The 25914-nt window shown below is 50.7% G+C and overlaps 1 protein-coding gene across 1 annotated transcript; it reads left to right on the top strand.

Annotated features, from left to right (window-relative positions):
• Window positions 1-585: 585 nt before the first annotated feature.
• Window positions 586-1761, top strand: LOC138505104 (mesoderm posterior protein 1-like). Its single transcript, XM_069625411.1, has one exon. The coding sequence runs from the start codon at window positions 586-588 to the stop codon at window positions 1759-1761; it is 1176 nt and encodes a 391-aa protein (XP_069481512.1).
• The last annotated feature ends 24153 nt before the right edge of the window (window positions 1762-25914 follow it).

The raw sequence follows: 25914 nt of genomic DNA, 5'->3' as shown, positions 1-25914 counted from the left end.
CGGTTTGCCTATTGGTCTATTTGTGCGGGTCTGTTGATGAATGCAATAGGTTTCTGTGTGTCAGTCACCCTATTACTTCATCTATGTACCCCTTCGTGGGCGTCTATTTGCAGCTGTTTATTTTTTCCCAGTGTCCACTCTGTGTGTAATTTAGAATGTGTTGTGTGCCTGTCTACACATCAGCATCTCCATTTCTCCATCTTGTGTTTATTTCTGCATGTGTACAATGTTCTGCAAGAAGAAGTAATTGATATTGATATAAACATTAGCTAGGAAAACGTGCACCTACCAGGTTTTGGCCTCCATTTATTAAATAATACGATGTATCCTCGCTAACTTATAAAAGAGAGGGCTCGTAAACAAGTGCCTTGGTATGCTGCATTTTGATTTAATTTCTTTTAGGGTGAAAGTGAACACCTCTTTTCTGGGAACCATCGTCCCAGGGACCCCCTGCGTCCTCTCTTCGCCCCTCTGGGACTTTGAAGTGTTGATGTGCCTGGGAAGGTGCTACTTCACACCTCAGCCCTCGGGATAAAGCCTGGGGCCTGCAGGCTGCAGGCAGCATCCACTCGGACGATTCCAGACATGGACTTCTCCCAGACACAGCTGCGGCCCTGCGACTATCTCCTGCCCCCCGACTGCCAGGGGCCGCCGCTGGGCTACCCCGACTCCGAGGGCTACAGCAGCCTCTCCCCGGCCTCCTCCACCGACTCCTACGGCCTCTCGCCGCCCTACCTGCAGTTCGCCTTCCCGCAGGACCTCTACGGCGGCTTCTTCGCGCCTGCCGACGGCGGCCTGCCAAGCGGCGGGCCTCAGACGCCCCCGGGCCTCAAGAGCAGGAAGGCGGGGAGGTGTAGGGTGGCCGGCACCCAGCGCTACAGCGCCAGCGAGCGCGAGAAGATGCGTATGAGGAACCTCTCCAAGGCCCTGCAGGGACTCAGAAGGTACCTGCCCCCCTCGGTGGCCCCGGCGGGGAAGAGCCTCACCAAAATCGAGACCCTGCAACTCACCATCCGCTACATCTCTCACCTGTCCGACCTTCTGGGGGTCAGCGAGGAGAGCCTGGCCCAAGGCAGGCAGAGCAGCCGGGGGAGAAGGTGCGACCTGTGCCCGGAGGGGCTGGGGTGCAGCCAGGACAGCCACCACGCGCCCTGTGCCCAGGAGAGCACGGACAGACTGGCCGGCCTGCACGCCACACTGCCCTGCCAGCCGTCCCCTTACTGCGCAGAGAGGCCGGGCGTGTACCCCAGCTCGCAGGGCGCCCAGCCGGACTCCTGGTTCCCCTCCTCGTGCTCGGAAAGAAGCACGAACTCTCACCCGCACCCCATGGGGCACGAGGCACAGCTCCCCGCATATCCCTACTGCGGGGACATGAGGACCGTTCCCCTGCAGCGTGCTGCAGCCCAGCCCCACTTCTCCTCTCCTCTCTGTGGTGAAATGAGGAGTCTGCCCGTGCAGCCAGAGGCCCCCCAGCCTCACTTCTCCTCTACTCTCTGTGGTGAAATGAGGACCCTGCCCGTGCAGCCAGAGGGCCCCCATCCGTGCCCCTCGTCGTCCCACCAAAGCGCCGGGCCTCGACTGAGTCACGCCGCGGAGCAGCAGGACATGGACACAGCCATTCTGCCGTTCTTCACCGCCGAATTCTGCAGCCCGGTGGGCTCGGAAGAGCTGGACCAGACCCCCGAAGGGCTTCCAATCTCTTCTCCTGCATCACCGGACCTGGGGTTCTATCAGGTACGCAGCTTTTCTAATGTGCATTGAATAAACTACTCACATGTCTGCATGCAGCTGTCAAATAGCACAGCGAGGAGAGCGCGCTCTTTAACATCTGTGCCGAGCCTGCCAAGGCAAGTTCCAAAGCCGGCAGGGCCAAACTCAGCCTTTCATACGCAGGTTCGAATCCCGGCAGGGCCAAACTCAGCCTTTCATCCTTCTGAGGTCGATAAAAGAGCACCACACACCGTGGGTAATGATAAGCAGCGCTCAGATACCTGAGGGTTCGTAGTACTATATAAATGCTAAATTGTTATTATTGTTATTCAGGTCACGCCTTACAGGACCTTACGATTACAGGGTGTTTTCTATAAAACACCTGGTCCAGGGTTTTGTTTTGGCTTAAGTTTCATTTGAGTCTGTTATATTATAGTGAAGTGACCCGAGACTGCAGCCCCCAGATGCAATTGGTGAGGGCAATGAGGACCCTTGACAATGAGTCGCCTGGTAACCTTATCCTCGTTTGGAGAACGCGGTGTTATCTCGGCAATAACGCAATGATGTCACTTAATGTGAGGTCACAAACCTGAGCGTGACCTCAGCTGTCCTGGGGAGCCCAGTGCCACAGCTATCTTAACATTAATAGCTTTAAAAGGCCACGCCCCTCAGCTGAAACGTCAGTCAGCTGGTGCCCTGATGCACAGGGATTCCTGCCAAGAGATGATGTTAGCACTGTATAGGGTCTGTGGTGTGTCTAGCAAGGTGCGGGTGGCTGCTATTAGTGACAGAATCCATGGTGTGCCCGCGTATTATACCAGGAGCTACATGCGCACGGCGTTGCGGCCCCGGGCCGTGCCCATTCTGAGTCCAAGCAAAGGGACGCCTCTTCTATGCTAAACAGTGACTGCCAGTGCCCTTTTTACCTTGCCAATGCTGGGCCTTGAGTCTTGTGCATTCCGGGCTCCATGACTCCCAGATGCCGGGATGTAAACAGGACTCTTGGAAAGGGACACTTGCACATCAAAGCAACACATATATACATATCCAAGCGGTTCTTCCAGCACGAGAGAACGTATTACACACGCAGCAGGGCGCGCCTGGTGCTAATGGGATTAGGACCCATTGACTGGCAGGGAATCCGATGTGCCGGCAAGCTGCAGCGTCTGCTCTGCCGGCGGGGCCGGGGCAGAGTCAGTGACCTGTCAGAATGCGCCTCTCCAGGCACGGGCAGTGCCCGCAACTGTCAGACAGGCCTCTAGTCTCCCCAGGGCCAATGTACCTGTTTCTTTTACACCGAAATGCTGGGCAGAAAAAAAGCGACGAGGTCAAAGACCGAAAGCAAGGGCCTTCAAGTGAGAGAATGACATCCATGTAGTCATGACCAGGCTGAGCCTATGTGTGTCAGCTGGCCATGCTGCGCCCAGTGTAATTCAGACTCTTTTCAGATGCAATACATGTGGCCTAGCGCTTAGGTCGGTGGTCGTAGAGCCAGAAAACAGGAACTCAAATCCCGGGTTTTCCACTTCTCCAAATTGTGTGATCTGGGGCGTATCTTCTGTGTCTTGGGGTCCATATTATTCCAAAAAAGCGCAAAGTAAGTTTAGTAGGGGGTGCTAGTATCAACAGCTCTTCTTCGCGGATTTCATCATAGAATGTATGTAAAATGCGCCACCGTTGACGATCTTGGCGCTATTTTGAAACCTGTACACATGTGGAAAACCTACTATGGGCCCGGTCCCCAGAGCGCTTTTCAATGGAGTGCACCATTGTGAAACGCTTCGGTGAACTGGCCCCCCCTGTGCATTTGTGTTTCAGAGTGTCATGGCTTACTGCTCGGCGCACGTGATCTCCCGCGACTAATGGCTGCTTGAATTGCAAGGCAATGATTGTAATGGACATTTTCATTCTGTTTTGCAGGATATCCTGGACGAAATGTGCACAGATCCAGCCGACTTGGACCTGTGGGCGTCCCTGCAGGCGTGAGGACACCTGGCACCTCGGCCATCTGCTCAAGACCACGATAACGTTCACTGTACATAGAGAAAGAGCCTATATTTTATAATTATTTAACGCCTGTGTCTGTGTATATATATATATATATATATATTTATATTTATGTGTATATTTATGTATAGAAAGAGAAGAGCTCTTCCAAAGACAACACTAATAGTATTTTAAAATATATCCAAGCTATGTATTTTTGTAAACTTCAAAATAATTTATTTTGCTATTATTTGAAGAGATTTGCGTTGTATTTTCAATAAAATCTCACTATGCAATGAAATCTGTATTCTGGTTTGTGGTGTCATCGTGAGGAAAGTGCCACGTTTGAATTGCGGCCACTACTCTTCTGTTTATCTAGTGTTTATAGGAGTTTCGTATCCAAATATGTCATTTGAGAAACGCAATACATTTCAATGACAACAACAACAAAAAAAACATGCCTTTGCAGAGCTCAAACGTTTTTAGTGGGACGTCTTTTGGCAGTAGGCGCCCAAGGAGATGAATGGGTGAAAGGTTTGAACGAATCCTAGCCGCTGACCTTGCTCTGTGCATCTCTCCATTCCCATGGCCTGCCTCGGCCATGCTCGCAACAGGGGCAGCTCAGTCTAACACGGGTCTCAGGAGGCAGCATGAATGACGTGGGACAGGGCGTGTGATGCATTATTCTGCTGCAGATGCCCCGCCCATAATAACGTTGCTTCCACACAAGGCACAAAAGAAGCAAAGGGCTGCCATCTCAATCTCCCTTGGTGGATAGCTCACAGGTTAAGTGCTCGCCTTTGTGAAGCCTGTACTTGTCAAGTGGGAATCCCTAGAGTGGCGACTCAGCCCTTCATTCCACCAAGGTCGATGTATTGATTACTACTACATGGGGTAATAATAACAGCCATTATTGAGAGTGCTTAGAAGGGGGAGGAATCCAACACCGAGCATTTCCCCCAAAAAACCTGCTATTAGTTTGTGTGCCAATGCACCACAGGACACGTGCACCTTTCAGCCAACGTGTGTGGTGTACACTAGGGGTGTATTGTGTTTAGTAAATGTGTCCCAGACGTGCCGGACTATGATCGAGTACCTGCTGCACAGGCTGGCTGATAATGTCATGGGAATGGCTACTAACCAGATTGATGGGGCAACACAGTGCAGCAGGATTCAAAATAACCAGGTCCAAACGAGGGATGATGCAGAGGGAGAGATAGGAACACCATTTAGGGGTGGCCATGTGTTGCACCTGCGACCTCTGAGGTCTCCCTTGCTACCCCTAAAAAAATATATATATATACATATTTTTTTTAATGAAGGCTCTTGGGCTGTGGCCAGCAGCATGCTGCTCTTTGTTTCTGGAATGGATGGTTTTCTGATAGCTATATCCGGTAAGATAGCTCAGTGGGTTGAAGACTCGCTACTGCAATGTGTGTGTGATCTGCAAGTTGGAGGTTCGTCAATTCAGCCTTTCATCCTACTGAGGTGATAAATGTGTACCAACACAGGCTGGGTGATATTGTATGTATATTTGTTCTATATGAAACGCTTAGCTGTTATATAATAACGTACCATTATCGTTTGACTTCCGCCGACGTCTCCTTGCATTCACAGTAATACGCCCCTTATGCACTGATATTAACGATACATATGGTGATCCATTCTTGTAAGAAATGTATAGCCCTTTACAGTGATATTGTAAAGGTTATTTTTCGTAGTGTACTTGGAAACAATGCTATGTGATGCCACTTCCTGTTTTGTCAAGGATGAATGGTCGTGTACCAATCACTTCCCGTGATGTCACTTCGGGGTAGGGTCAAATGACAACACTTCCTGTTATGTCATCAGAGGTCAAGGGGTGTGTGATGTCAGTTCTGCTACCTCAGGCATTTTGCGGAAATGACGTCCCTGGGAGAGCAAAGCCGAAGCCTGAGAGTAAAACCTGTTTATGTGGAAAATAAGACTGAGATGTGAATGGATGTCTTTAAGCTACTTTCAATATATATGTATATGGCTTCCGCTGTCCAGCCGCCCAAAGGTAAACGAGTGGGGCCTTCCCACAAAATGTGGTGAGGGGGAGCCCCGAGAGACTTACGGTGGAAAGTACTTCCAGGTGAAACGTGACCTGCCACGAGCGCACGCACGGAATAGTGGCGCTTCCGTGTGTCATTGGCAATAACGGGGTCTTTGGGGCTAGGCCGGGATGTACAGGGCGGTTTGCTGCAGCGGTGAGTGGGTAAGGCAGGGAGTAAGAGGATGCAATTGCTGCCCAAACAGGCCCGTGGTCTTTTCGGGATAGAGATGGTCTCTTGAGCGGTATCTTCCTGACCCAAACAGGGGGTTTGATTGACAGAAGCTGATAGGGCGCGAGTTGGTGCACAGAGAGCTCTTATACGGACTACAGAACAGTTACTTGAGCAGACGCAACCTTTCGCCAATCAGGAAAACACGGGGCAGTACCCTGCATACAGCGATCATCCACTGGGGGCGCTCTAGCCGCTCCCTGCACACCCATCATCCAATGGGGGCGCTCCATCCGCTCTCTGCATACAGTGATCATCCACTGGGGGGGTGCTCTAGCTGCTCCCTGCACCCTGCATACAGCGATCATCCACTGGGGGGCGCTCGAGCCGCTCCCTTCATACAGCCATCATCCACTGCGGGGCACTCTAGCCGTACCTTGAATGCAGCGATCATCCACTGGGGAGGTGCTCTAGCTGCTCTCTGCACCCTGCATACAGCGGTCATCCACTGGGGGGGCACTCTAGCCGCACCCTGCATACAGCGATCATCTACTCGGGGGCGCGCTAGCCACTCCCTGGACCCTACATACAGCGATCATCCACTGGGGGCGCTACATCCGCTCTCTGCATACAGCGATCATCCACTGGTGGTGCTCTGGCCGCTCCCTGCACACTGAATACAGTGATCATCCACTGGGGGGCGCTCTAGCTGCTCCCTGCATACAGCGATCATCTACTCGGGGGCGCGCTAGCCACTCCCTGCACCCTGCATACAGCAATCATCCACTGGGGGCGCTCTAGCCACTCCCTTCATACAGCCATCATCCACTGTGGGGCACTCTAGCTGCACCCTCCATACAGCGATCATTCACTGGGGGTGCTCTAGCTGCTCCAGGCATACAATGATCATCCACTGGGGGCGCTCTAGCAGCTCCCTTCATACAGTGATCACCCACTGGGGGGGTGCTCTGGCTGCACCCTGCATACAGCGATCATCCACTGGGGGTGCTCTAGCCATTCCCTGCATACAGCAATCATCCACTGGGGGGCACTCTAGCTGCTCCCTGCATACAGCGATCATCCACTGGAGGGCACTCTAGCCGCACCCTGCATGTAGCGATCATCCACTGCGAGGCGCTCTAGCCACTGCCTGCACCCTGTATGCAGCGATCATCCACTGGGGGGAGCTCTCGCCGCTATCCCGCATACAGGGATCATCCACTGGGGGCACTCTAGTGGCACCCAGCATACAGGGGTCATCCACTGGGGGCGCTCTAGCCGCTGACTGCACCCTGCTTGCAGCGATCACCCACTGGGGGGTGCTCTGGCCGTTCTCTGCATACAGCGATCATCCACTGGGGGCGCTCTAGCGGCTCCCTGCATACAGCGATCATCCACTGGGGGGCGCTCTGGCCATTCTCTGCATACAGCGATCATCCACTGGAGGCGCTCTAGCAGCTCCCTGCATACAGCGATCATCCACTGGAGGCGCTCTAGCGGCTCCCTGCATACAGCAATCATCTACTAGGGGGCGCTCTCGCTGCTTCCCGCATACAGGGATCATCCACTGGGGGCCCTCTAGCCACTCCCTTCATTCAGCGATCACCCACTGGGGGGCGCTCTGGCCGTTCTCTGCATACAGCGATCATCCACTGGGGGCGCTCTAGCGGCTCCCTGCATACAGCGATCATCCACTGGGGGTGCTCTAGCTGCTCCCTGCATACAGCGATCATCCACTGGGGGCGCTCTAGCCACTCCCTTCATACAGCGATCACCCACTGGGGGGGTGCTCTGGCCGTTCTCTGCATACAGCAATCACCCACTGTAGGCGCTCTAGCGGCTCCCTGCATACAGCGATCATCCACTGGGGGCGCTCTAGCGGCTCCCTGCATACAGCGATCATCCACTGGAGGCGCTCTAGCCGCACCCTGCATACAGCGATCATCCACTGGGGGTGCTCTAGCCACTCCCTGCATACAGCAATCATCCACTGGGGGGCACTCTAGCTGCTCCCTGCATACAGCGATCATCCACTGGGGGCGCTCTAGCCGCTCCCTGCATACAGCGATCATCCACTGGGGGGAGCTCTCGCCGCTTCCCGCATACAGGGATCATACACTGGGGGCACTCTAGCGGCACCCTGCATACAGGGATCATTCACTGGGGGCGCTCTAGCCGCTGACTGCACCCTGCTTGCAGCGATCATCCACTGGGGGGCGCTCTAGCTGCTCCCTGCATACAGCGATCATCCACTGGGTGTGCTCTAGCCACTCCCTTCATACAGGGATCACCCACTGGGGGGCGCTCTGGCCGTTCGCTGCATACAGCGATCATCCACTGGAGGCGCTCTAGCGGCTCCCTGCATACAGCGATTATTCACTGGGGGCGCTCTAGCGGCTCCCTGCATCCAGCGATCATCCACTGGGGGGCGCTCTAGCCGCACTCTGCATACAGCGATCATCCACTGGGGGCACTCTAGCGGCTCCTGGCATACAGCAATCATCCACTGGGGGGCGCTCTCGCCGCTTCCCGCATACAGGGATCATCCACTGGGGGCACTCTAGCCACTCCCTTCATACAGCGATCACCCACTGGGGGGGCGCTCTGGCCGTTCTCTGCATACAGCGATCATCCACTGGAGGCGCTCTAGCAGCTCCCTGCACACAGCGATCATCCACTGGGGGGCGCTCTAGCGGCTCCCTGCATACAGCAATCATCTACTAGGGGGGCGCTCTCGCCGCTTCCCGCATACAGGGATCATCCACTGGGGCGCTCTAGCCACTCCCTTCATACAGCGATCACCCACTGGGGGGCGCTCTGGCCGTTCTCTGCATACAGCGATCATCCACTGGAGGCGCTCTAGCGGCTCCCTGCATACAGCGATCATCCACTGGAGGCACACTAGGGGCTCCCTGCATACAGCGATCATCCATTGGGGGCGCTCTAGCCGCTCCCTGCATACAGCGATCATCTACTGGGGGGGGGGGCTCTCGCCGCTTCCCACATACAGGGATAATCCACTGGGGGCGCTCTAGCGGCTCCCTGCATACAGGGATCATCCACTGAGGGGCGCTTTAGCCGCTGCCTGCATACAGCGATCATCCACTGGGGGCTCTGTAGCCGCTCCCTACATACAGCGATCATCCACTGAGGGATTCTGAGCCGCTCCCTGCATACAGCGATCATCCTCTGAGGGATTCTGAGCCGCTCCCTGCATACAGCGATCATCCACTGGAGGCACACTAGGGGCTCCCTGCATACAGCGATCATCCATTGGGGGCGCTCTAGCCGCACCCTGCATACAGCGATCATCCACTGGGGGATTCTGAGCCGCTCCCTGCATACAGCGATCATCCTCTGGGGGGCGCTATAGCCGCTCCCTGCACCCTGCATACAGGGATCATCCACTGGGCGGCAGCCATGCAGACGACGTCCACAGAATTTACTCAAGTCTGCACTGGGTCAGACTCGTTGACTCGAGCTCTGCGCTCCCTTACCCGGGCCGAAGTCACAAGGGCGTGTTCGCGCTTCGCCTGAAATGAGCTCGCCCGCTGCGCAGTAAACATGCGGGTTCCCAACGTGACACTTTCATTCTAAAAATGGGCAGCGTCGGAGGGTTCGGCGGCACTTGTGTAAACAGTGGGAGGTGTGAACGCGAGCGAGGTGTGAAGTGCTGGTCACACTTCATGGAGTCACAGGCGGGGGCGCAGAGTGTCCAAGTACGGGGATCTACTGGGCTGGGAGAGAAGGGAACACCTGTTGCTTGGCTCTATTACTCGAAGGAATATTTACTGAAATCAAAACGAATGCACGGGACTTCTAAAAGGAGCACTTTCCTATTCCATTCTGGAAACATTTAATAAACAGGACACTGGTCTTTATAGGGCAGTGGTCACACACCGAAAAAGGTGGATTTCCGGATCTACCCACTAGGGGCGATAATGCAGACTGCTGGAAATGGAAAACATTTGAAGGGGATCCCTCAAGAGCCGGGGTGGGGGTAAGGTGGGGGGCGGAGTTCGGTGGAGGCGGAGTTGAGAGGGGGCAGTGCAGACTGTTGAACTCCGCTTAAAGGAAATGGTTGAAATAATAGTTTTCAAATGGTGCAATTGATTTAATGCTGCTCCACCCTATACACCAATTCCACGTTGGCAGCGGTGCATTCAAAATATGTTATCATTGCCACTTTAAAATCACTTTGGGTCCCATCATCTGATGAGGTGCAGTCTCCAGGATTGCAAGAACTCTTGCCACATGACATCCTGGGCAAATATTTACCACTCACTTGCACTCATCATCTCACCCTCCTCACCCCCTGTTTGGCTTTCAACAATGCTCTGCTTTATAAAAGATGGCTTGAAGAATACACAAACCATAGTAAGGTACAATCAGTGCTTTAAGTGGGGTAAGAAATTGAGGGGGGCCCTCATTTGTGGGGTGTGGCCTAAGAATTGATGGGTGTGGCTTAATGGATGGGCATGCCCCAGAGACAAACATGCAAAACTGGCCTGGCCTACAATACTAGGTGTAACAGACTGTTTGCTACATGCCTTAACGTTTAACAAATCAAAGCTCAAGGTCATTATTTATTTATTGGACCCTTAACTGGGCCATTGACGAAAAGATAGGTGTTGAGGTACATTAGCAGGCGCTTTCAAATCTGTAAACAATTGACAATTTCCCAGAACCCCACCTAATCACCTTCAAGGGAGTCCTTCTTTGCATGAGGTTGCTCACAGTGCCGTTCCTCAGCTGTTTGTCTCCCTTTAGCCTGCCAGCTTTTCATAAAGGACAATGGCTTAAAAGCTTTTACTGGACGGCCATTAAGTTTCAGCCATAAACAAAAGAAAATAGTGGCCACAAGGAGGGATGCTCTGCTGGCTTAGCGAAGCAATGAAATTCATGGCGCTGAAGCCCCTTTCGCAATCTGCATTACTTGCGGGCAACATTTCCATGCAAGCAACCAAAGCCCTAAATGCTTCCGGGCACCTTTTGCCACCAAGGTCCTTAAAATCCCTGAAGGCATGGATGGTGTCTCTGATTGGGAGCTGACATTTCGTACACAGTCTTTGAATCTCATTTTCACCGTAAAGTACAATTTCTTCATCATTAGGTACATTCTTTGCATCTAAGGCACTGAAACTGGCTACAAGTTCTTTATCAAATGCTGGAGCACACTTTTTGGCAAGGTTAACTGAAAGGCTTTGATAAAATTGCCTTTCATTCAGTGACATAGAGTTTGCACTTCCCTGGGAAATATGAAAGTCCTTGAATTGTCCACAATTAGCTGCACTCTGCACAGTAGAAGCAAACTCCCCAGGAGATTCTTTCATCGCAAAGAATCTCCGGACTTGCCCTACCAAGAGTCTGTGTGCATCCACAATTGTGATATCCCGTCTCTGAAGGGCCAGAGACAAGTCCTTTAGTTCTTGAAGGGCATCGCACATCAGCCCTAAATCTTTCACGAAAGAACAAGAGGTAAGCTTCTTAAGCAGACCCTCGTATTTGCTTCGGGCCCTCATGGGCCTTGAGGGGTCCTTTGAAGCTTCTCCGAAATGCTTTCACAAAGCAGGGAAGCAGTTGCAAACAGCTTGAGCCGCCCTATAATTTGCTGCAACCCATCGTGTGTCCAGCATTTTCCCTATCTTCTGCAGCTGCAAATCCCGATCACTGGCAGCTATTTCTAGCTGTCTTGTGTTTTTTGGTGACATGCTGTATATGGCATACAAAGAGCCCATGAACATTTTAAAATGATTGGCCCCACTGACTTTATCAATTGTGTCTGCAACGGCCAGTTCATGGCGGTGAACTAGACAATGCCACGATAAGAAAAGATTAAGGAATTCAACTTGCAATAATGTTGTCACCCCACCTTTGTTACCAAACATTACAGCCGCACCATCAGAACAAATAGCTATCCAGATCTCACGCAATAGGGTCTTTGTGATGCCACCATTCTCAAAATATCCCAGCAGAGCTGCCTTTATGGCCAAGGCACTTGTCTCTTGCAGCTCCACTAGTCCAAACAAAATGGTGACTCGGTTACTATGAGCCCCCAAAAGACGCTGCAGATAAATATTCAATGTTGATTTGTTGCTGACAGTCGTGCTCTCGTCCACAAACACAGCAAACTTTGGCTTGTGTTCTCTGATATAAGACACTAACCTCTTTGCCAATTCTGATGCAATATGTCTCACTATCTCAGTGGCAGTAACATTACTGCGCAACACACAACCCATTTCACTGCCATTTACTTCCTGAAGGTCCACCAAATCGGGGTGATCTGTGAATGGCCGATTCTTTTTGGCCAGGTAGAAAAAAGTGTGAAACACTCTGCATGTGCTTTCCAAATGTTTGCCACTGCTTTGCTGCATGGCTTCTGCCATGTAGTTCTCTTTTCGCGCTGTTAGAATGTCTTCTGATGCCTTATGAGCACCACTTGACTTATGCTCCATAATCTTCTTTCGGAGCTGCTTCTGCCTAGCATGTTTGACAGCGTATGGCGTCCTTTCATCGCGGGCGTCCTTTCATCGCAGGATGTTTTTCCGCAGGGTTTTTTGCTGCACATTTTTTTCCGAAAAAACCCATTGATTTTTTTTAGAAAATAATAACAAAAATTCGATGGGGGGTTCGTAAAAAAAAAATCTTGGTAAAAAACCCAGCGAAAAAACATCCCGCGATGAAATGACATGGAACTGTTTGACAGAACCTGGAGGACCCACCTTTCCATCGGCCCATTCTATGCGTATGTGCAAACATTGCCCACTGGAGTGCACTGATAAGCCACCTGTTGCCTTCACGTCCCTACACACACAGCATCCAATTTGACCTGAAGCCAGAAAAATCCATTCATATTCCCCCTTAAAATAGCACCATTGCTGCACGCTCCAGCAATCAGGGGTTACAAGAGGCTCTTCTGGCACAGGCTGCATTGTAGCGAGAGATGCACTGGAACTACTGGCCGCCTTAGCGCAAACATCCTGGCATATTTCTGCTGCCTCACTTCTTGAATTGACTGGGCTAGCTTCCTCATGCCCACTCAGACTGGTGGCAGCCTCTGCCACCTTACATCTTTTGGCTGATGGCAAGCAGTCAAACAGCGAAGTCTGCATAGACTTGCACTTCGGAAGTACCACAGACTTTGCAGACCGCATTAATGGCTGCAGAAAATCTTGAGAGATACTGGCGGATCTGTTTGTAACCTGTGCACGCTCACAATTCTCGGCTTCCTGTCTGTGAAAAATGAAAATGTGGTTTACTGCACTGCACATGCCATGCTTTCACAATTAAAACACATAGGCAGTCCTAGACCTTGTTTTTCCAACATCCCAACAGGTCAGAAACCATGCCACAGAGAAAACACCTGTTAGTGTAATTACTAGGATGGTACTGAGATCCCTTGCACTACCCATCCCCATCCCTGTCATCCTGGGCTGGTTCTAGACTCCATTTCACTCCATCTCCTTGCCACACTTGGATCTCCGTCTTCAGGATCAAGAGGACCCAGGAAACCCATTCATCGCTAGCGTATACCCAACCCCTCCCAGCCCACTCCATTCCCAGTGGTTAGTGGCATAGCACGTTGGGCTTTGCCATTGGACAGGCAGAGGAAAGTTGAGAGATTTTATTTTTTGTGAGGATGTGAAATGCTAATGCCTAATGAGTGTCACACCACATCTAACATGCCTGTCGAATGTGCTTGTCCATGCATATTTCACAAGACTGCCCCTGGGTGGTAGCAGTGCGCGGTATAAATCAACATAACATACATAGCAATGTTTTATTACTCTAACACTTGTTTCACTGTGTGTCGACTAAATCATCCAAATAGCCAACACTCCCCGGGCTGATAAAAGCTGTGCGTTTGAGCTACTTCTGCTCGTCTTCTAAAGGCACGCCCTCACAGGCACTGAAAACGCACACAAGAAGATGAAAGATCGGCATAGGTCTTCACTAGTGTCACCTCTATGAATTCCATCTTATTAAACAATACTCAGTTGACGGTCCAGGTAGTACAAAAAACACTGAAAAAGGTTGAGGGGAAATTAAACGGGGCGTGAGATTTGTGTGGGTGGCCAAGTGGAGTAGGAGGGCAAGCAGTGTCAAACCGCACTGCTGGCGGTATTCAAGAACATCTGCAGTGGTGTGGCAGTGCCCTCATAGTTCCGCCACTACTTGCTCTAAGACGCAAACAGACAGGCAGGCTTGAGGCACATGTAAATGCAAAGGGCATGGGGGTGCTGGCTATCAGAGTGCAAGCAGAGCAAAAACCCTAGAGGCAATGCTTTATTGGATCGTTTTTTGGAAGTATATTACCCCACAACATTTCACCTCCGGAAAGGAAGAACATGTTATGCAACAGCTTGAAAACAATTACATTTAAACAACTGTAATAAAGTAAAGGGAGCAACGAAGAACAGGTCACCCAATCTCCACCCAAAAATAAACAAAATGAAAAGGAACAGAAATCCCCCAGTCCTGCTAACCCCAGCCAACTCTACCCAGGACCTATACCACTACCTGCCTCCCCACAAATGCCCAGGAGCCCAGGGCACCACCATATCACCAACCCCATTCCAGAAAAACTTAAAAAACATAACCCCTCAATGTCAGCTCACACCGCCCAACCCTCCCAGGGCCTATATTAGCACTCCTGTCCCCTGATAGTCCGAGTAGTCTCAGGTAACCCCTCAGACCTCACTCCATTCCACACCAAACATTGTTTTACAAAATGCAGAAACCCCCAGTGCCAGCTAATCCAACCTCCACTCCCCAAAAAGGCTACGTATCCCCAGGCTAACCCCTACAGCCCATCCTTCCCAAAGCTCCCCAAAATAAAAAAAAACTCAGAACCCCTCAATGCCAGCTCACCACACCCCATCCCTTCCTGGGTCCATACCACAACTCCCTACAGAGAAATTCCCAGTAGCCGGAGGGCCTCCCTGTGCCCGCAGGCCATGTAGATACTTTATTCTAACTTGACAGAAGGGGAAAAAGAACAATACAAGTACAGTACAATTCGTACATTGACCACAAAGTTCAAAATATATTGAACCTATAAACGTAAAAACACAGACATGTCAATACCCAGCAACCTCTAATCCTGAGATGTGGAACACAGTCAACCTCAGCTGATCATCTATCAGAGACGAAAAGCACTCATAGGCCACAATAAGAACTCTATAGTAAAATGGCTAGCGTGCAGGGCTACTCGGAGGAGCAAAGTTCATCCTGCCGTATTTGGGCATGGAGCCAACATCCCTGAGGTTCAACAATTTACCAACAGAGCTAACATACTCTGTAAACACCAATGCAGCACTAGGATTAGCCCACCTCAACCTAGGACAACCCTCAGAACTTGGCATCGTGGGAGAGAACCCACATCCTGCCAAAACATAAAAATACTCACATGCAATGGGTCCTCCCCTGGAACAATAGAGATCACTCAAGGGAAAATCTGCACTCACCCAAACAAGCAATTATGTGACAACTAATGGCATGGCAGACATCCCCTACAGGAAATCAGACTGAGGCATAGAACCTTGCAAATACATAAACATGGTCCTACCAGGAGACCCCAGCAGGAAAGGACTGGTGGAACAATAAAGAACAGCCCTTTCCCAGGCAGGGTGGTGGGCTTGATCTTGCCTTCCATCGTGCCCAGTTGTCTTTCAGAAGATGCTCACCACTCCTGTTTTTATTTCCTGTTATAAATCCAAGACTACAAGTCCCAGAAAGAAAAGAAAAAAAAGAAATGGGCATCTCTCGAATTGCATGTATGCTGCAGGAAAACCAGAAGATCTACCAAGAGTATGGTCCATCTAAAAGGGAACAATCTCACATAGAGTCCATTGTACTTTAGGAAAACCTGGGCCGCGTGCACCTTGTTGTAACCATAGCAGCTTTTCAGGATTTCTCCAGAATGTATTTAAACTGCCCCTCCCCCAACCCGATGGAGAAACACTCCCTATCTTCCACATAGCAGTGGGGACTGTGTATGAACTTTCGCCGTCAGATGACAAAGGGTCATTTCTGTCGAGTCATATGTGTGTCTTTTTGGAACATTTAGGAGCAGGTCTGTGGGTAGGTTCAGAGAATAAGTGTATTGGCAGAATGAATGGGGTAAGGGGCAGATGGAAAAGGAACACAGATTTTTGGGAAATGTGACTGAGAAGCCAATGGCAAAGTGGGATATGGAGGGAACAAACTGGGATGGCACATCCAGAGTAAGGGGTAGGAATGAATGGAATGATAGGGGTAGGAGCAGAGTAAAGTGGGTAGGAGCAACTGGAAAGCTATCGACGGAGCCAAGAGCTAATTACAAATTGGGCTGGAATGATCAGCTAAAATGGCGGTATATGGCATATTGGGGGCTATCAGCCCCAACTAATGGGCATACCAGTCACTTGCATTCCCTAAAAACATGCAAATACTCCCAACAAAAGAACAGTGAATACATATCCGATCTGAAGAGGAATTCTTAGGTAAAAAAAGGCATTTTTAAAATTGCAACAGTTAGCAGGTGCAATAACGTTCTGATTAAAACATATATATCATTTTACTGTATGACAAATACTCCCATTTGAAATGGGGATTACTTTTGTACTCTGTAAAATCGTCTTTTACCACCTTCAAAAAACAGGGAGTATTGTACACTACACAATCTTTCTGAGAGCCTTAGAGGCGAGGGACACCTTGAGGTGATGAGGGGAGAGTGATAGGTTGGAGACTGAGAAATGGACATGGGGAAAGTTGTTATGGGCAGAGTGACAGTACAGGGCCAGAGTGAGAGGGTAGGACAGAATGGGTGCAGGCATAGTGGTAGATTCAAAGCAGAGAGTGGAGGCAGAAAGGGAGTCTAGGGCTGCATGTGTTAGGGGGCATTGAGGGAGTACAGGAAGTGTGAGCAGTGACAGAGCAAGAGGTGAAGGGCATAGTGCAAGTATAGGTAAGGAGAGAGAAGGTGGAATCAGAAAGGAGGTGTTGCGCGAGAGAAATGGCACAGACAGTGAAAGCAAGTGTCTGTCGCAGTTTCAGCTGGTCGAGGCGAACACACTGAAGTGCGAAGTTTGCCTCGACCAGTTGAAACTGCAACAGCAAAGCCAGTGGCAGCACACAGTAGTCACTTACCGTTGATGGGCTTCTCCTTCTCGTCGGGTGTCGAATGGTGGTCATCACAGCATAGAATCCAGTGGCAGTGGTAAAGAAGGTAAGTAATCTAAAATGGCGCACCCGCGCACCGCCAGGCTGGGACTGTCCATCTTCCTCTGGTGACCCTTGCGAGGGGTCACCAGAGGAAGTTAGAAAGTTCACAACCATGAAACACTTCCGTCAGCAGGCTACTGTGACTGGCAGAAGTGTCAGCCAGTCAGAGTGTCGCTCAAACAGTTTGCGAGACTGTTGGCTGGCAATTCTGTCAGTCACAGCTGTTGCCTGACTCTATTTGCCACTGACTTGCCTGCCTGAATCCAGGGTGGTTGGGCCGCCCATGATTAAGTCAGGCAAGTCAGTGGCAAGCGGCGGGCGGGCTCATCTACCGCTGTGGCTATGGCGGGGGCTGGTAACCCGCCGGTGCCATGGCTTGGTGGGACTGGGGGGGCCCCTGCTCAGCCTCACTTTTTTGGAGAATGCCAGAGGCCCATGTATAAGGATTTATATATTTGTCTGCGTACCTTACTATGGTGTGTGTACTTTTCAACCCATCTTTTATAAACATAGAAATATGTTAGGCAAAACATGTACAATGATGACACCCCGCCATCTTGAGAGACTACAAATACCAGAATTAATTTCAAGGAAAAGGCACCGATCACCGAGCCTCCAGCTTTGCGTATGTGTTTAACCTGGACCCTAGGCAAATCTGGGGCCTCCACACGAATCTAGGGGCTTGGTAATGTAGTCTGCTCTGTGTTCACTCGCACATAACAGATTAGATCACCGGGGCCGAGGCATATTGGTCTGTCGGCCAAGCCGGGGGCTCTTTAACCTAATCTGCTCTGTGAGATCACTGAGCCCCCAGGTTTGTCGACAGACAAAGACGCCTTGGTGATGTAGCGAGGGTCCCGAGATGCGGCTAGACATCTGATGCCAGATCTCAGACCTGGCGAGAGCCAGCCATTTGGCCAGCGCTAATTATGTATAGATCTCAAATTGCCCACTCCTGCTTGCGGCAATAAGATTTGACTTCTTCTGCAGATATGTTAGGGCGCCGTTTTTAGTGAGGCATAAAAGCATGCATAGTTAGAAAAAAAACAGAGAAAAGCTCACGAGCTGCATTCCAAGCTAATTAACACCCAATAGAAAATAAGCACTGGGAAAGCCAACAATGATAGCTTCGTGTAGTCATGAGGTGGGCTTTGCTAGACACTGCCATAATGGTGCTACATGGCCATAAAATGACAATAGCTGCAACAATGGTGTTATTTCCTGGGCATAGGAGTGAAGTGCCTGGTAAATGCCTATTTAAAACGTATACACAAGCCAACACTGTTGGCTTTGTCAATGTTTGTTTTTAACAGGACTCCAGTGGAAGAAATTGAATCAAGCAGCTGTAGGTGGACTTGGTAAGCCAATTTTATCACACCAGTATAGCATTTACTGCTGCAATTCAACCATTCTGCACCGCACGACTGTGAGGAATTCGACCATCCACACTGGGAGAGTGTGCTCGCCTGGCTTTTTGATTTTTTTTATAAATTAAAAGGAATGATGGGAGATCAACCTCTGAGTGCTGTGTGAGGCCATTCCGCACACTGTCAATCTGCTTCCTGCACAAAACGCATAGTCACATGTACTCCGGGAAGACACAGCCTACAGGCGCCGTCTTCCCCTGTCATATTCAGCTGGAATGTGACTGCCTTGGTTTCATCAAAGTATCTCAAGTAGGGAGGGGCACACCTTCCTCTTGCATGGGCAGCCTAATTTAAATATCAATGGCTCCATGGATCTGCATTCATTTTTTCCTCTGGCTGGTGGCAGTGAATACTAACAAGATAATTGAGGCAAGCCTGCTGAGTGGCATTGGCTGCCGAAGAGATAACAACCGGAGGCAGGACTGACACCTCGTTGGTATGCAATGTGCCAACTCGAAGCTAGTTACCACCTCTCTGTATGAAAGGCAGTGGATGGCCTGTCTGGGTCCAGCAGTTACCACAGGTGTCCCTGCAGAACAGACCCCTTTCAGAGGGGAGAAGTATGTGGTTTGTGGGAGACAGAAAGTCTGCTCCCAGCACAAACCTCAAGAGAACCCTGCGCTTTAATCAAGAGTCACAGAGGGCTCAGTTAACCAGATAGGCACTTTGATCTACAACAAACAGGGAGATGGGTGGGACTTAGGTATATGTTGTCACCCCCTTGTCTGTCCTGTTGCAGAGCACTCTGGTCCTGACCTCATGCATAACAGAAGATTATTGGTTGGGACCCAGGATTGGTTCATGAAGGTGGGCTTAGCCTGCACCAATCACTGGGGCCCATTTGGCTTTAAAAGAGGGCTGAACCCCTCACTTAGCAGATCATCTGAAGACTTTGAAAGGAGTAAGGACTAATTTGGACCCGAGCTGATGGTACAGTCTACCTTACATCTTACACCAGTGAAGGAAGGCCAGGGGTTCCAAGAGGGAAGCAAGATCCCTCCCCTAAACATCTCACACGGAACTGAGGGAGCTAACGGAATAAGAAGACCTGTCCAGCTGCTCCAGAACTGGTACCCAGCCAGCACACAGCATGCCCTTCTAGGTTCTGCCAGCCAGCTTCCTAGGTGGGAAGTGCCACAGAGTCTCTGGACAAAGGACAATGCTGTTGCCTGCAATCACTTTCCTGAGCCTTGGGCTGTCTGTCTTGAAAGGACACAAGCCCCGCAAAGAAGCTTGGAGGAGTGCCACATAAGCATCATCCAGCGTCCAACTTTTAAGGACATATTTGAGACAGTCGAGTCCTCAAACCGCATCCGGCTGCACCGCTGACTGTTGTCACGCCGCAGTCACAAGAGCAGCCTGAGACACCTCAACCAGCATTCCAGATCCGCCAACCAGCACAGAGACAACGATTCTTGGCTCCAAGCCGCGGCACTGGACAGCCTGCATATGTCTGTCCAGCCTCGCTTGCCGAACTGCCTGCCGCCTGGTACCCGCAGCTGTCTCCCACCACTAACTCTGTCTCAAGGGCTGCAGAGTGCCCTGGGACCTCCTCAGCGCTGTTAGGCACCAATAACTTCTTCAGCACCAGTAACATTGTGTTTCTGTCCCCCTGGTCCGTCTCCAAAGGCCCCTAGAGACAGTTACGACCCTTTGCCCCCTTGGTGCTGAAACCAATAACCTTAAAAAGTAAGACCAACTATCCTCCTTTCAGTATCCAAAGTGCAACCCTTTCCTTTGTGAAACTCTCTGTTCTCTGTGTTCCTTTACAGGGTGGGTTGTATTTTGTAGTGTGCTAGAACTGTCTGTTGTAGTATTAATAAAGTAGATATGTGTTTACAACCTTGACTGGACAGTCCCTTTTATCATTGGGTAATAATTGTATTTTCGCTGTGTTGCAACTAACCAACGATCCACAACGTTGCGGAAATAAGCCTGCTGTTCCGTCCATGTTACCAAAATTGGACAAGGAGGTCTTATAATTCAGTTGTATTCCAATCTGTTCAGATCCCTTCTGGTGTACTAGCGGTGTGGGGTTGATTGATGGTTTAGAAACTGATATTAATCCCTGGACCAATAGTGCCCCGGAAGTTGATTCAGCACATTGATGGGATTGATGGGATTGATGGGATTGGTTGGAGCCTTGCGCACAGCTTAGTCACCCAACGATAAAAGTACTGTTGCAGGCAACGTTTAGTCACCGTAATGCAGGCATTAGTAATAGTCAGGGAGCTTAACATGGAGACAGTAAAAGGCATGACCAATGATGTCCTGCACGTCTTATGTCAAGAGAGGGGCTTCCCCACAGCATTAAGGTTAATAAACCTGAGTTGATGACCAGCCTCTAAGCTTGGGTAGAAGCGAGGGTAGTTGGGGAGAAGACCCCAGGGGATGGGCTAGGCCCCGTGTACCCGAACAGAAAAGACCTTCCGGAGGGGGAAAATGATGAGGGCGTCCGCATGAGCAGCATTTCTCGCCAATCATCCCGCCGGGGGGGGCAAGTGTGGTTTCTCAACACTCGAGTGTCATTGAGGACACAGGCTAGTGCGGCATCCCACAGGTCCCAGGCCTCAGCACAGTCTATAAGTTTCCCAGTAATTGTTCTGGCTGTCAATTGGGTAGTTGCTAGAAAGCTCCTGCTCGAGGAGAGGAGACTAGCGCTAGAGGAACAGAAACAGCGGGACAAGGTCACCATAGAACTGCACAAGCTGGCGCTTGAGGGGCAGAAAGAGGCCAACAGGTCCTCCTCTAGCAAGAACAGCAGTAGAGGCTCAAAACAGAATTCCTGGGATAAGCCCAGACGGCACATCCCCAAAGATTTGGTACAGGCTCATGAAGTGAGGAAGGATATTTTTGAATGGTTTGAAGTGCTCGAGCTGGCTTTCCAGCTACAGGAGGTGGATGAGGTACTTTGGGGTGCAGCCCTGATGAGACGCTTACCGACACCAGGGACTGATGCAATTCTTCAGCTAATTCCTGAGGAAAGGCCCGTTTATGAGAGCATGAAGGCAGCCCTCCTCAGGAAGTTCTGTAAAACCCCAGAACAGTATCTCAAGAGCTTCAGAGAGCTCGAAAAGAAAAGTTGGTGGACATTTGAGGCGTTCACACACTTGTCGTTGAGATATCTGAGCGGGTGGGTGACTGGTAACAAAGTTGACACATTTAAAAGGATGTACAATTTGATTGCGTGTGAGCATGTGTTGAAAAATGGTGAGGTTGACCTACACCAGCATCTTGTGGACAAGACTATCACAGACCCCAGGGTGCTTGCAAAGGCTAGCTGACAGGTTTCTGAGTACTCAAGTCCAGAAAAAGGCTCATGCGAGCACACCCAAACCAGAAGAGAAATCGGCGGACAAAAACAAGGATGGGAAGGACAAAGGTTCAAACCAATCCTCTTCATAGTCGGGTCCCCAAAAGGATGAGGAGAACCCCCCCAAACTCTAGTTCAGCTGTGCACACCGAAAATAAGAGCGCAGGCACCCCTAACACTGGGACACCTACTTTCTCACCACCCAAAGGTTGTTTTGTGTGTAAGGAGCTGGGCCATAGGAAAGGGGATTCTGTTGGCAAGGGCTTGCCCAACAAGCCATAGTGAATGTTGGACTCATGGAGGATGCCATCATTAGTGTGGGCCTCTCAGAGGAGGATTTCCCACTAGACCAGGGAGTGGCTGAATGTGGATTGGTTATACTGAGTGGGAATGGTACCGGATCTCCAGAAGAGACCCCAGTTCCCAATAATACTCAACTCCATCTACAGCACATGTACATCAATGGACACAAAACTCCTGCACCGTGTAGGGGTGAAAGACTCCATCCCTGTCCCATGTTTGTTGGGTAATGATCTTCCTGATCCCGAAATAGTCACCAAGGCTACACGATCGAGAGCCAAAGAGATCGCCAGATTGAACGATCTCAGAGCCTAAAGGCCTGGAGTGCTTCCAGGGGGCGTGTTGGAAGGACCAGCGTGGCCGGTAGCTCCTAGTCCAGCTTCACAGACCACTGAGTTGCATACTCCTGTGGAAGAGGCGTCAGTAGCCACAGAGCATCCTATTTTGGTAGCAGGGGACTCTGTGACTTCAGAGTTTCTGGGCCCAGCATAGGAACCTGAGGCGGAGGACCAGATGGGTGCAGATCTGGGTCTGCCCAACCTGGATGAGCTTGCATCTGCTGGGGGCCTGGATCAGACTGACTTCTACACAGCCCAGAAAGAGTGTCTCACTCTGGTGGGTCTGAGGAAGCAGACGGAGGAGCAGGATAAGGGCGAGGCCAATGGATGGTTCAAAGTGTACTGCGAGGATGGACTCCTGTTCAGTCAGCCAAAGGATTCTGAGGGCGAGGACACCAGAAGGTTGGTGGTTCCCCAATGCCACAGAAAGTTCCTTTTGGATTTGGCTCACCAAATTCCTTTAGCGGGTCACGTGGGCGTGACTAAGACGTCGGACCAGTTGTCTGCACACTTTTACTAGTTGCAGTTTGGCGTAAAAGTTAAGGCATTTGTCTGGTCCTGCCCGACTTATCAACTTCTGGCAAGTCAGTTTGTGCCCCAAAGGCCCCCTTAATTCCACTACCCGTGGTTAGGCGGCTTTTCGATAGAATAGGTATGGATATTGTGGGTCCTTTGGATCCTCATACCAGCTCAGGGAACATAGATATCCTGGTGGTGGTAGACCACACCACAAGATACCCTGAGGCTGTCCCTCTGAGGAAAATCAACGCCCCTGTAGTTGCGAAGGCTCTGAATGGGATATTCTCCCGTGTTGGATATCCCAAGGAAGTTGTTTCTGACAGGGGATCAAACTTCATATCAGCATATATGAAGGCTATGTGGAAAGAGTGTGGAGTCACCTACCAGTTCTCCACCTCCTTCCATCCACAAACCAATGGGCTTGTTCAGTGGTTCAACAAGACCCTGAAAGGCATGATAGGTGGGTTGGAAGAGCACCTGAGGAGAAAATGGGATATTCTCCTGCCATGCCTTCAGTTCGCCTACAGGGAGGTGCCACAGAACAGAGTAGGGTTTAGCCCCTTTGAGCTTATGTTTGGACACCCTGTACGAGGTCCCCTCAGTCTAGTGAAGGAGAGATGGGAAAGCAAACCCTCATCCCTGTCAAGAGATGTGGTGGACTATGTACTCAGCCTTCGGTCTAGAATGGCAATGTACATGGAACAGTCAACAAAGAATCTAAAGGCCAGCCAGGATAGGATGAAGCACTGGCATGACTAGACGGTGACAGTCTATTCTCCAGGCCAGTGGGTATGGATTATGGAGCCTGTCAAACCCAGTGCCCTTCAGGACAAGTGCACTGGGCCTTACTGTGTGTTGGAAAAAGTCAGTGAGGTGAATTATCTCATTGACGTGAAAGGACCTAAACAGATGCACTGGGTCTTTCACATCAACCAGCTAAAACCTCATTATAGCCGGGATGACTTGGTCATGGCGTTAGTGACTGACGCAGAGACTGAGGAGGAGACCGATCCTCTCCCAGACTTCCTGCACACTGAAGCCACAGATGGGTCGGTTGAAGGTGTCAACATTGGCCCACAGTCATGAATGAGCGAGGAGGAAGAAAAGGCTGAGGGTAGCTTGAAGAAGAGGTTAGAAATGAAGGAAGAGATCCTGTGGGACAAGGCGGCCATGTAGATATTGAAAAACCAGGGGGATAGGCTAGAACCCTGAGGTACCCCGCAAGTAGAGAGAGTGATAGCGGAGAGAAAGGGACTGAGTTCTACCTGGGATGGTCGGTCTGAGAGAAAGGAGGTGAGCCACGCCAGGGCCTGATCAGTGATGCCCCGGGTATCACGAAGACGATCAATCAGGGTGTTATGATTTACTGTGTTGAATGCGGAAGAGAGGTCAAGGAGAATGAGGTCTGAGTGAGAGTTTGTATCATGATTTGAGAGCAGGTCTTCATGGGTGCTCAGTAGAGCAGTTTCCGCACCTCTAGCTGCTCTGAAGCCAGACTGATGGTCATGGAGACAACCAACAGATTCAGTGTGGGGAGTAAGCTGGGAGATAGCCAACTTCTCCAGTAGTTTGCCCAGGAAAGGAGTGACAGAAATCAGGCGATAGTTTGCCGGGATAGAAGGGTTGGCAGAAGGTTTTCCCAGAAGTGGGCGCACCAGAGAGTGTTTGAGAGAGGAGAGGAAAACTCCAGAGGCGAAGGAGAGGTTGCAGAGGTCCGCCAAGACTGGAGCTAAAGTGTCGAAGTTGTCCTTTATAGTTTTGCAAGGGCATGGATCCACCTGCTTGGAAGAGGCTTTCATAGACCGGACTTGCCTAGGGACCGCCTCTGGTATGACATTGGTGGGTGAAGGATTGAGAGAGGAAAGGATGGCCAAGGTTTTGCTGGTGAAATTTACTGCCAATGACGAGCAAAGGGTTTGGGTGGGTGCAGTGGCAGATGAGGCTGCTGAAGGGTTGGCCAATTCCTTGCAGACTTTGAAAAGTTTGGCCATGTTGTTAGATGCCGCAGAGATGCAGGCTTGAATATGGACTCTTTTCTTGGACCGGATGCAGAGTCTGTATTGCCTTTGGGGAAGGCAACAGGCCAGTTTATCAGAGGGTGCACCTGAGGCCGCCCATTTCCATTCTGATGCTCTACACTTGCGTTTTAGGGCAGCCAGAACAGAGTTGTACCAGGAATTACACTGTTTGGGAGGTTTCATACATATCCTAATGACAGGGGCACGGATATCAAGAGTATTAGAAATGGAGAGACACTGATAGTCCCTTTACTTCTCCCACGGCTAACCCATGTCCTGCTGTCATTTTCTCCATCTCATAGATCCACTTTCCAGCACCTGCACTCAATGATGCTAGCCTGCACTTCACATTCTCCTTGCTGGTATGCTTCCCTGGTACATACTGAGGTCATACTCCTCCTCTCTCCAATAAGGGTATCTGTGTGAACGCTTCCTCCCCCTCATGCGTCTTTCCCCTTTCCTTCGTCCTGGGAGGTCTCTAAGTCTATCCATATATGTAGTGGTGTCATGTAGGGTGTGTAAGTCTGTTGCCAGTCACGCCTGCTCATTTGAGCTACCTCCTCCTTCTCCCCCTGTGTGTGTCCTAAACTTCCATGACACACGCTTGTCTGTCCCCGTTGACTGGAGTCGAAACTGCTCCTCCCTCTCGTCCTTTCTGTTCCTGTCCTCAATATAAGAGCCTGTGTCCATGTTGCCACAAAAATTGCCTGCGAAGCTCAGTCTCCTCGATGTCAAGTCTATGTTAGGCTTCGTGCTGAGGTCGATGTCCCTCAAGTCGTACCTGCTTCCTCCTCCCAGGCCCCTAGGCCTGCTCCGTTCCCCCTCCGCTGTACACCTACCCTGTGAACTTGT

The sequence above is a fragment of the Ambystoma mexicanum genome, chromosome 11, assembly GCF_040938575.1.
Source record: "Ambystoma mexicanum isolate Mex_15411 chromosome 11, UKY_AmexF1_1, whole genome shotgun sequence".
NCBI lineage: Eukaryota > Metazoa > Chordata > Amphibia > Caudata > Ambystomatidae > Ambystoma > Ambystoma mexicanum.
Note: the sequence above shows the minus strand (reverse complement) of the source record. Positions and strands in the feature narration are given on the sequence as shown.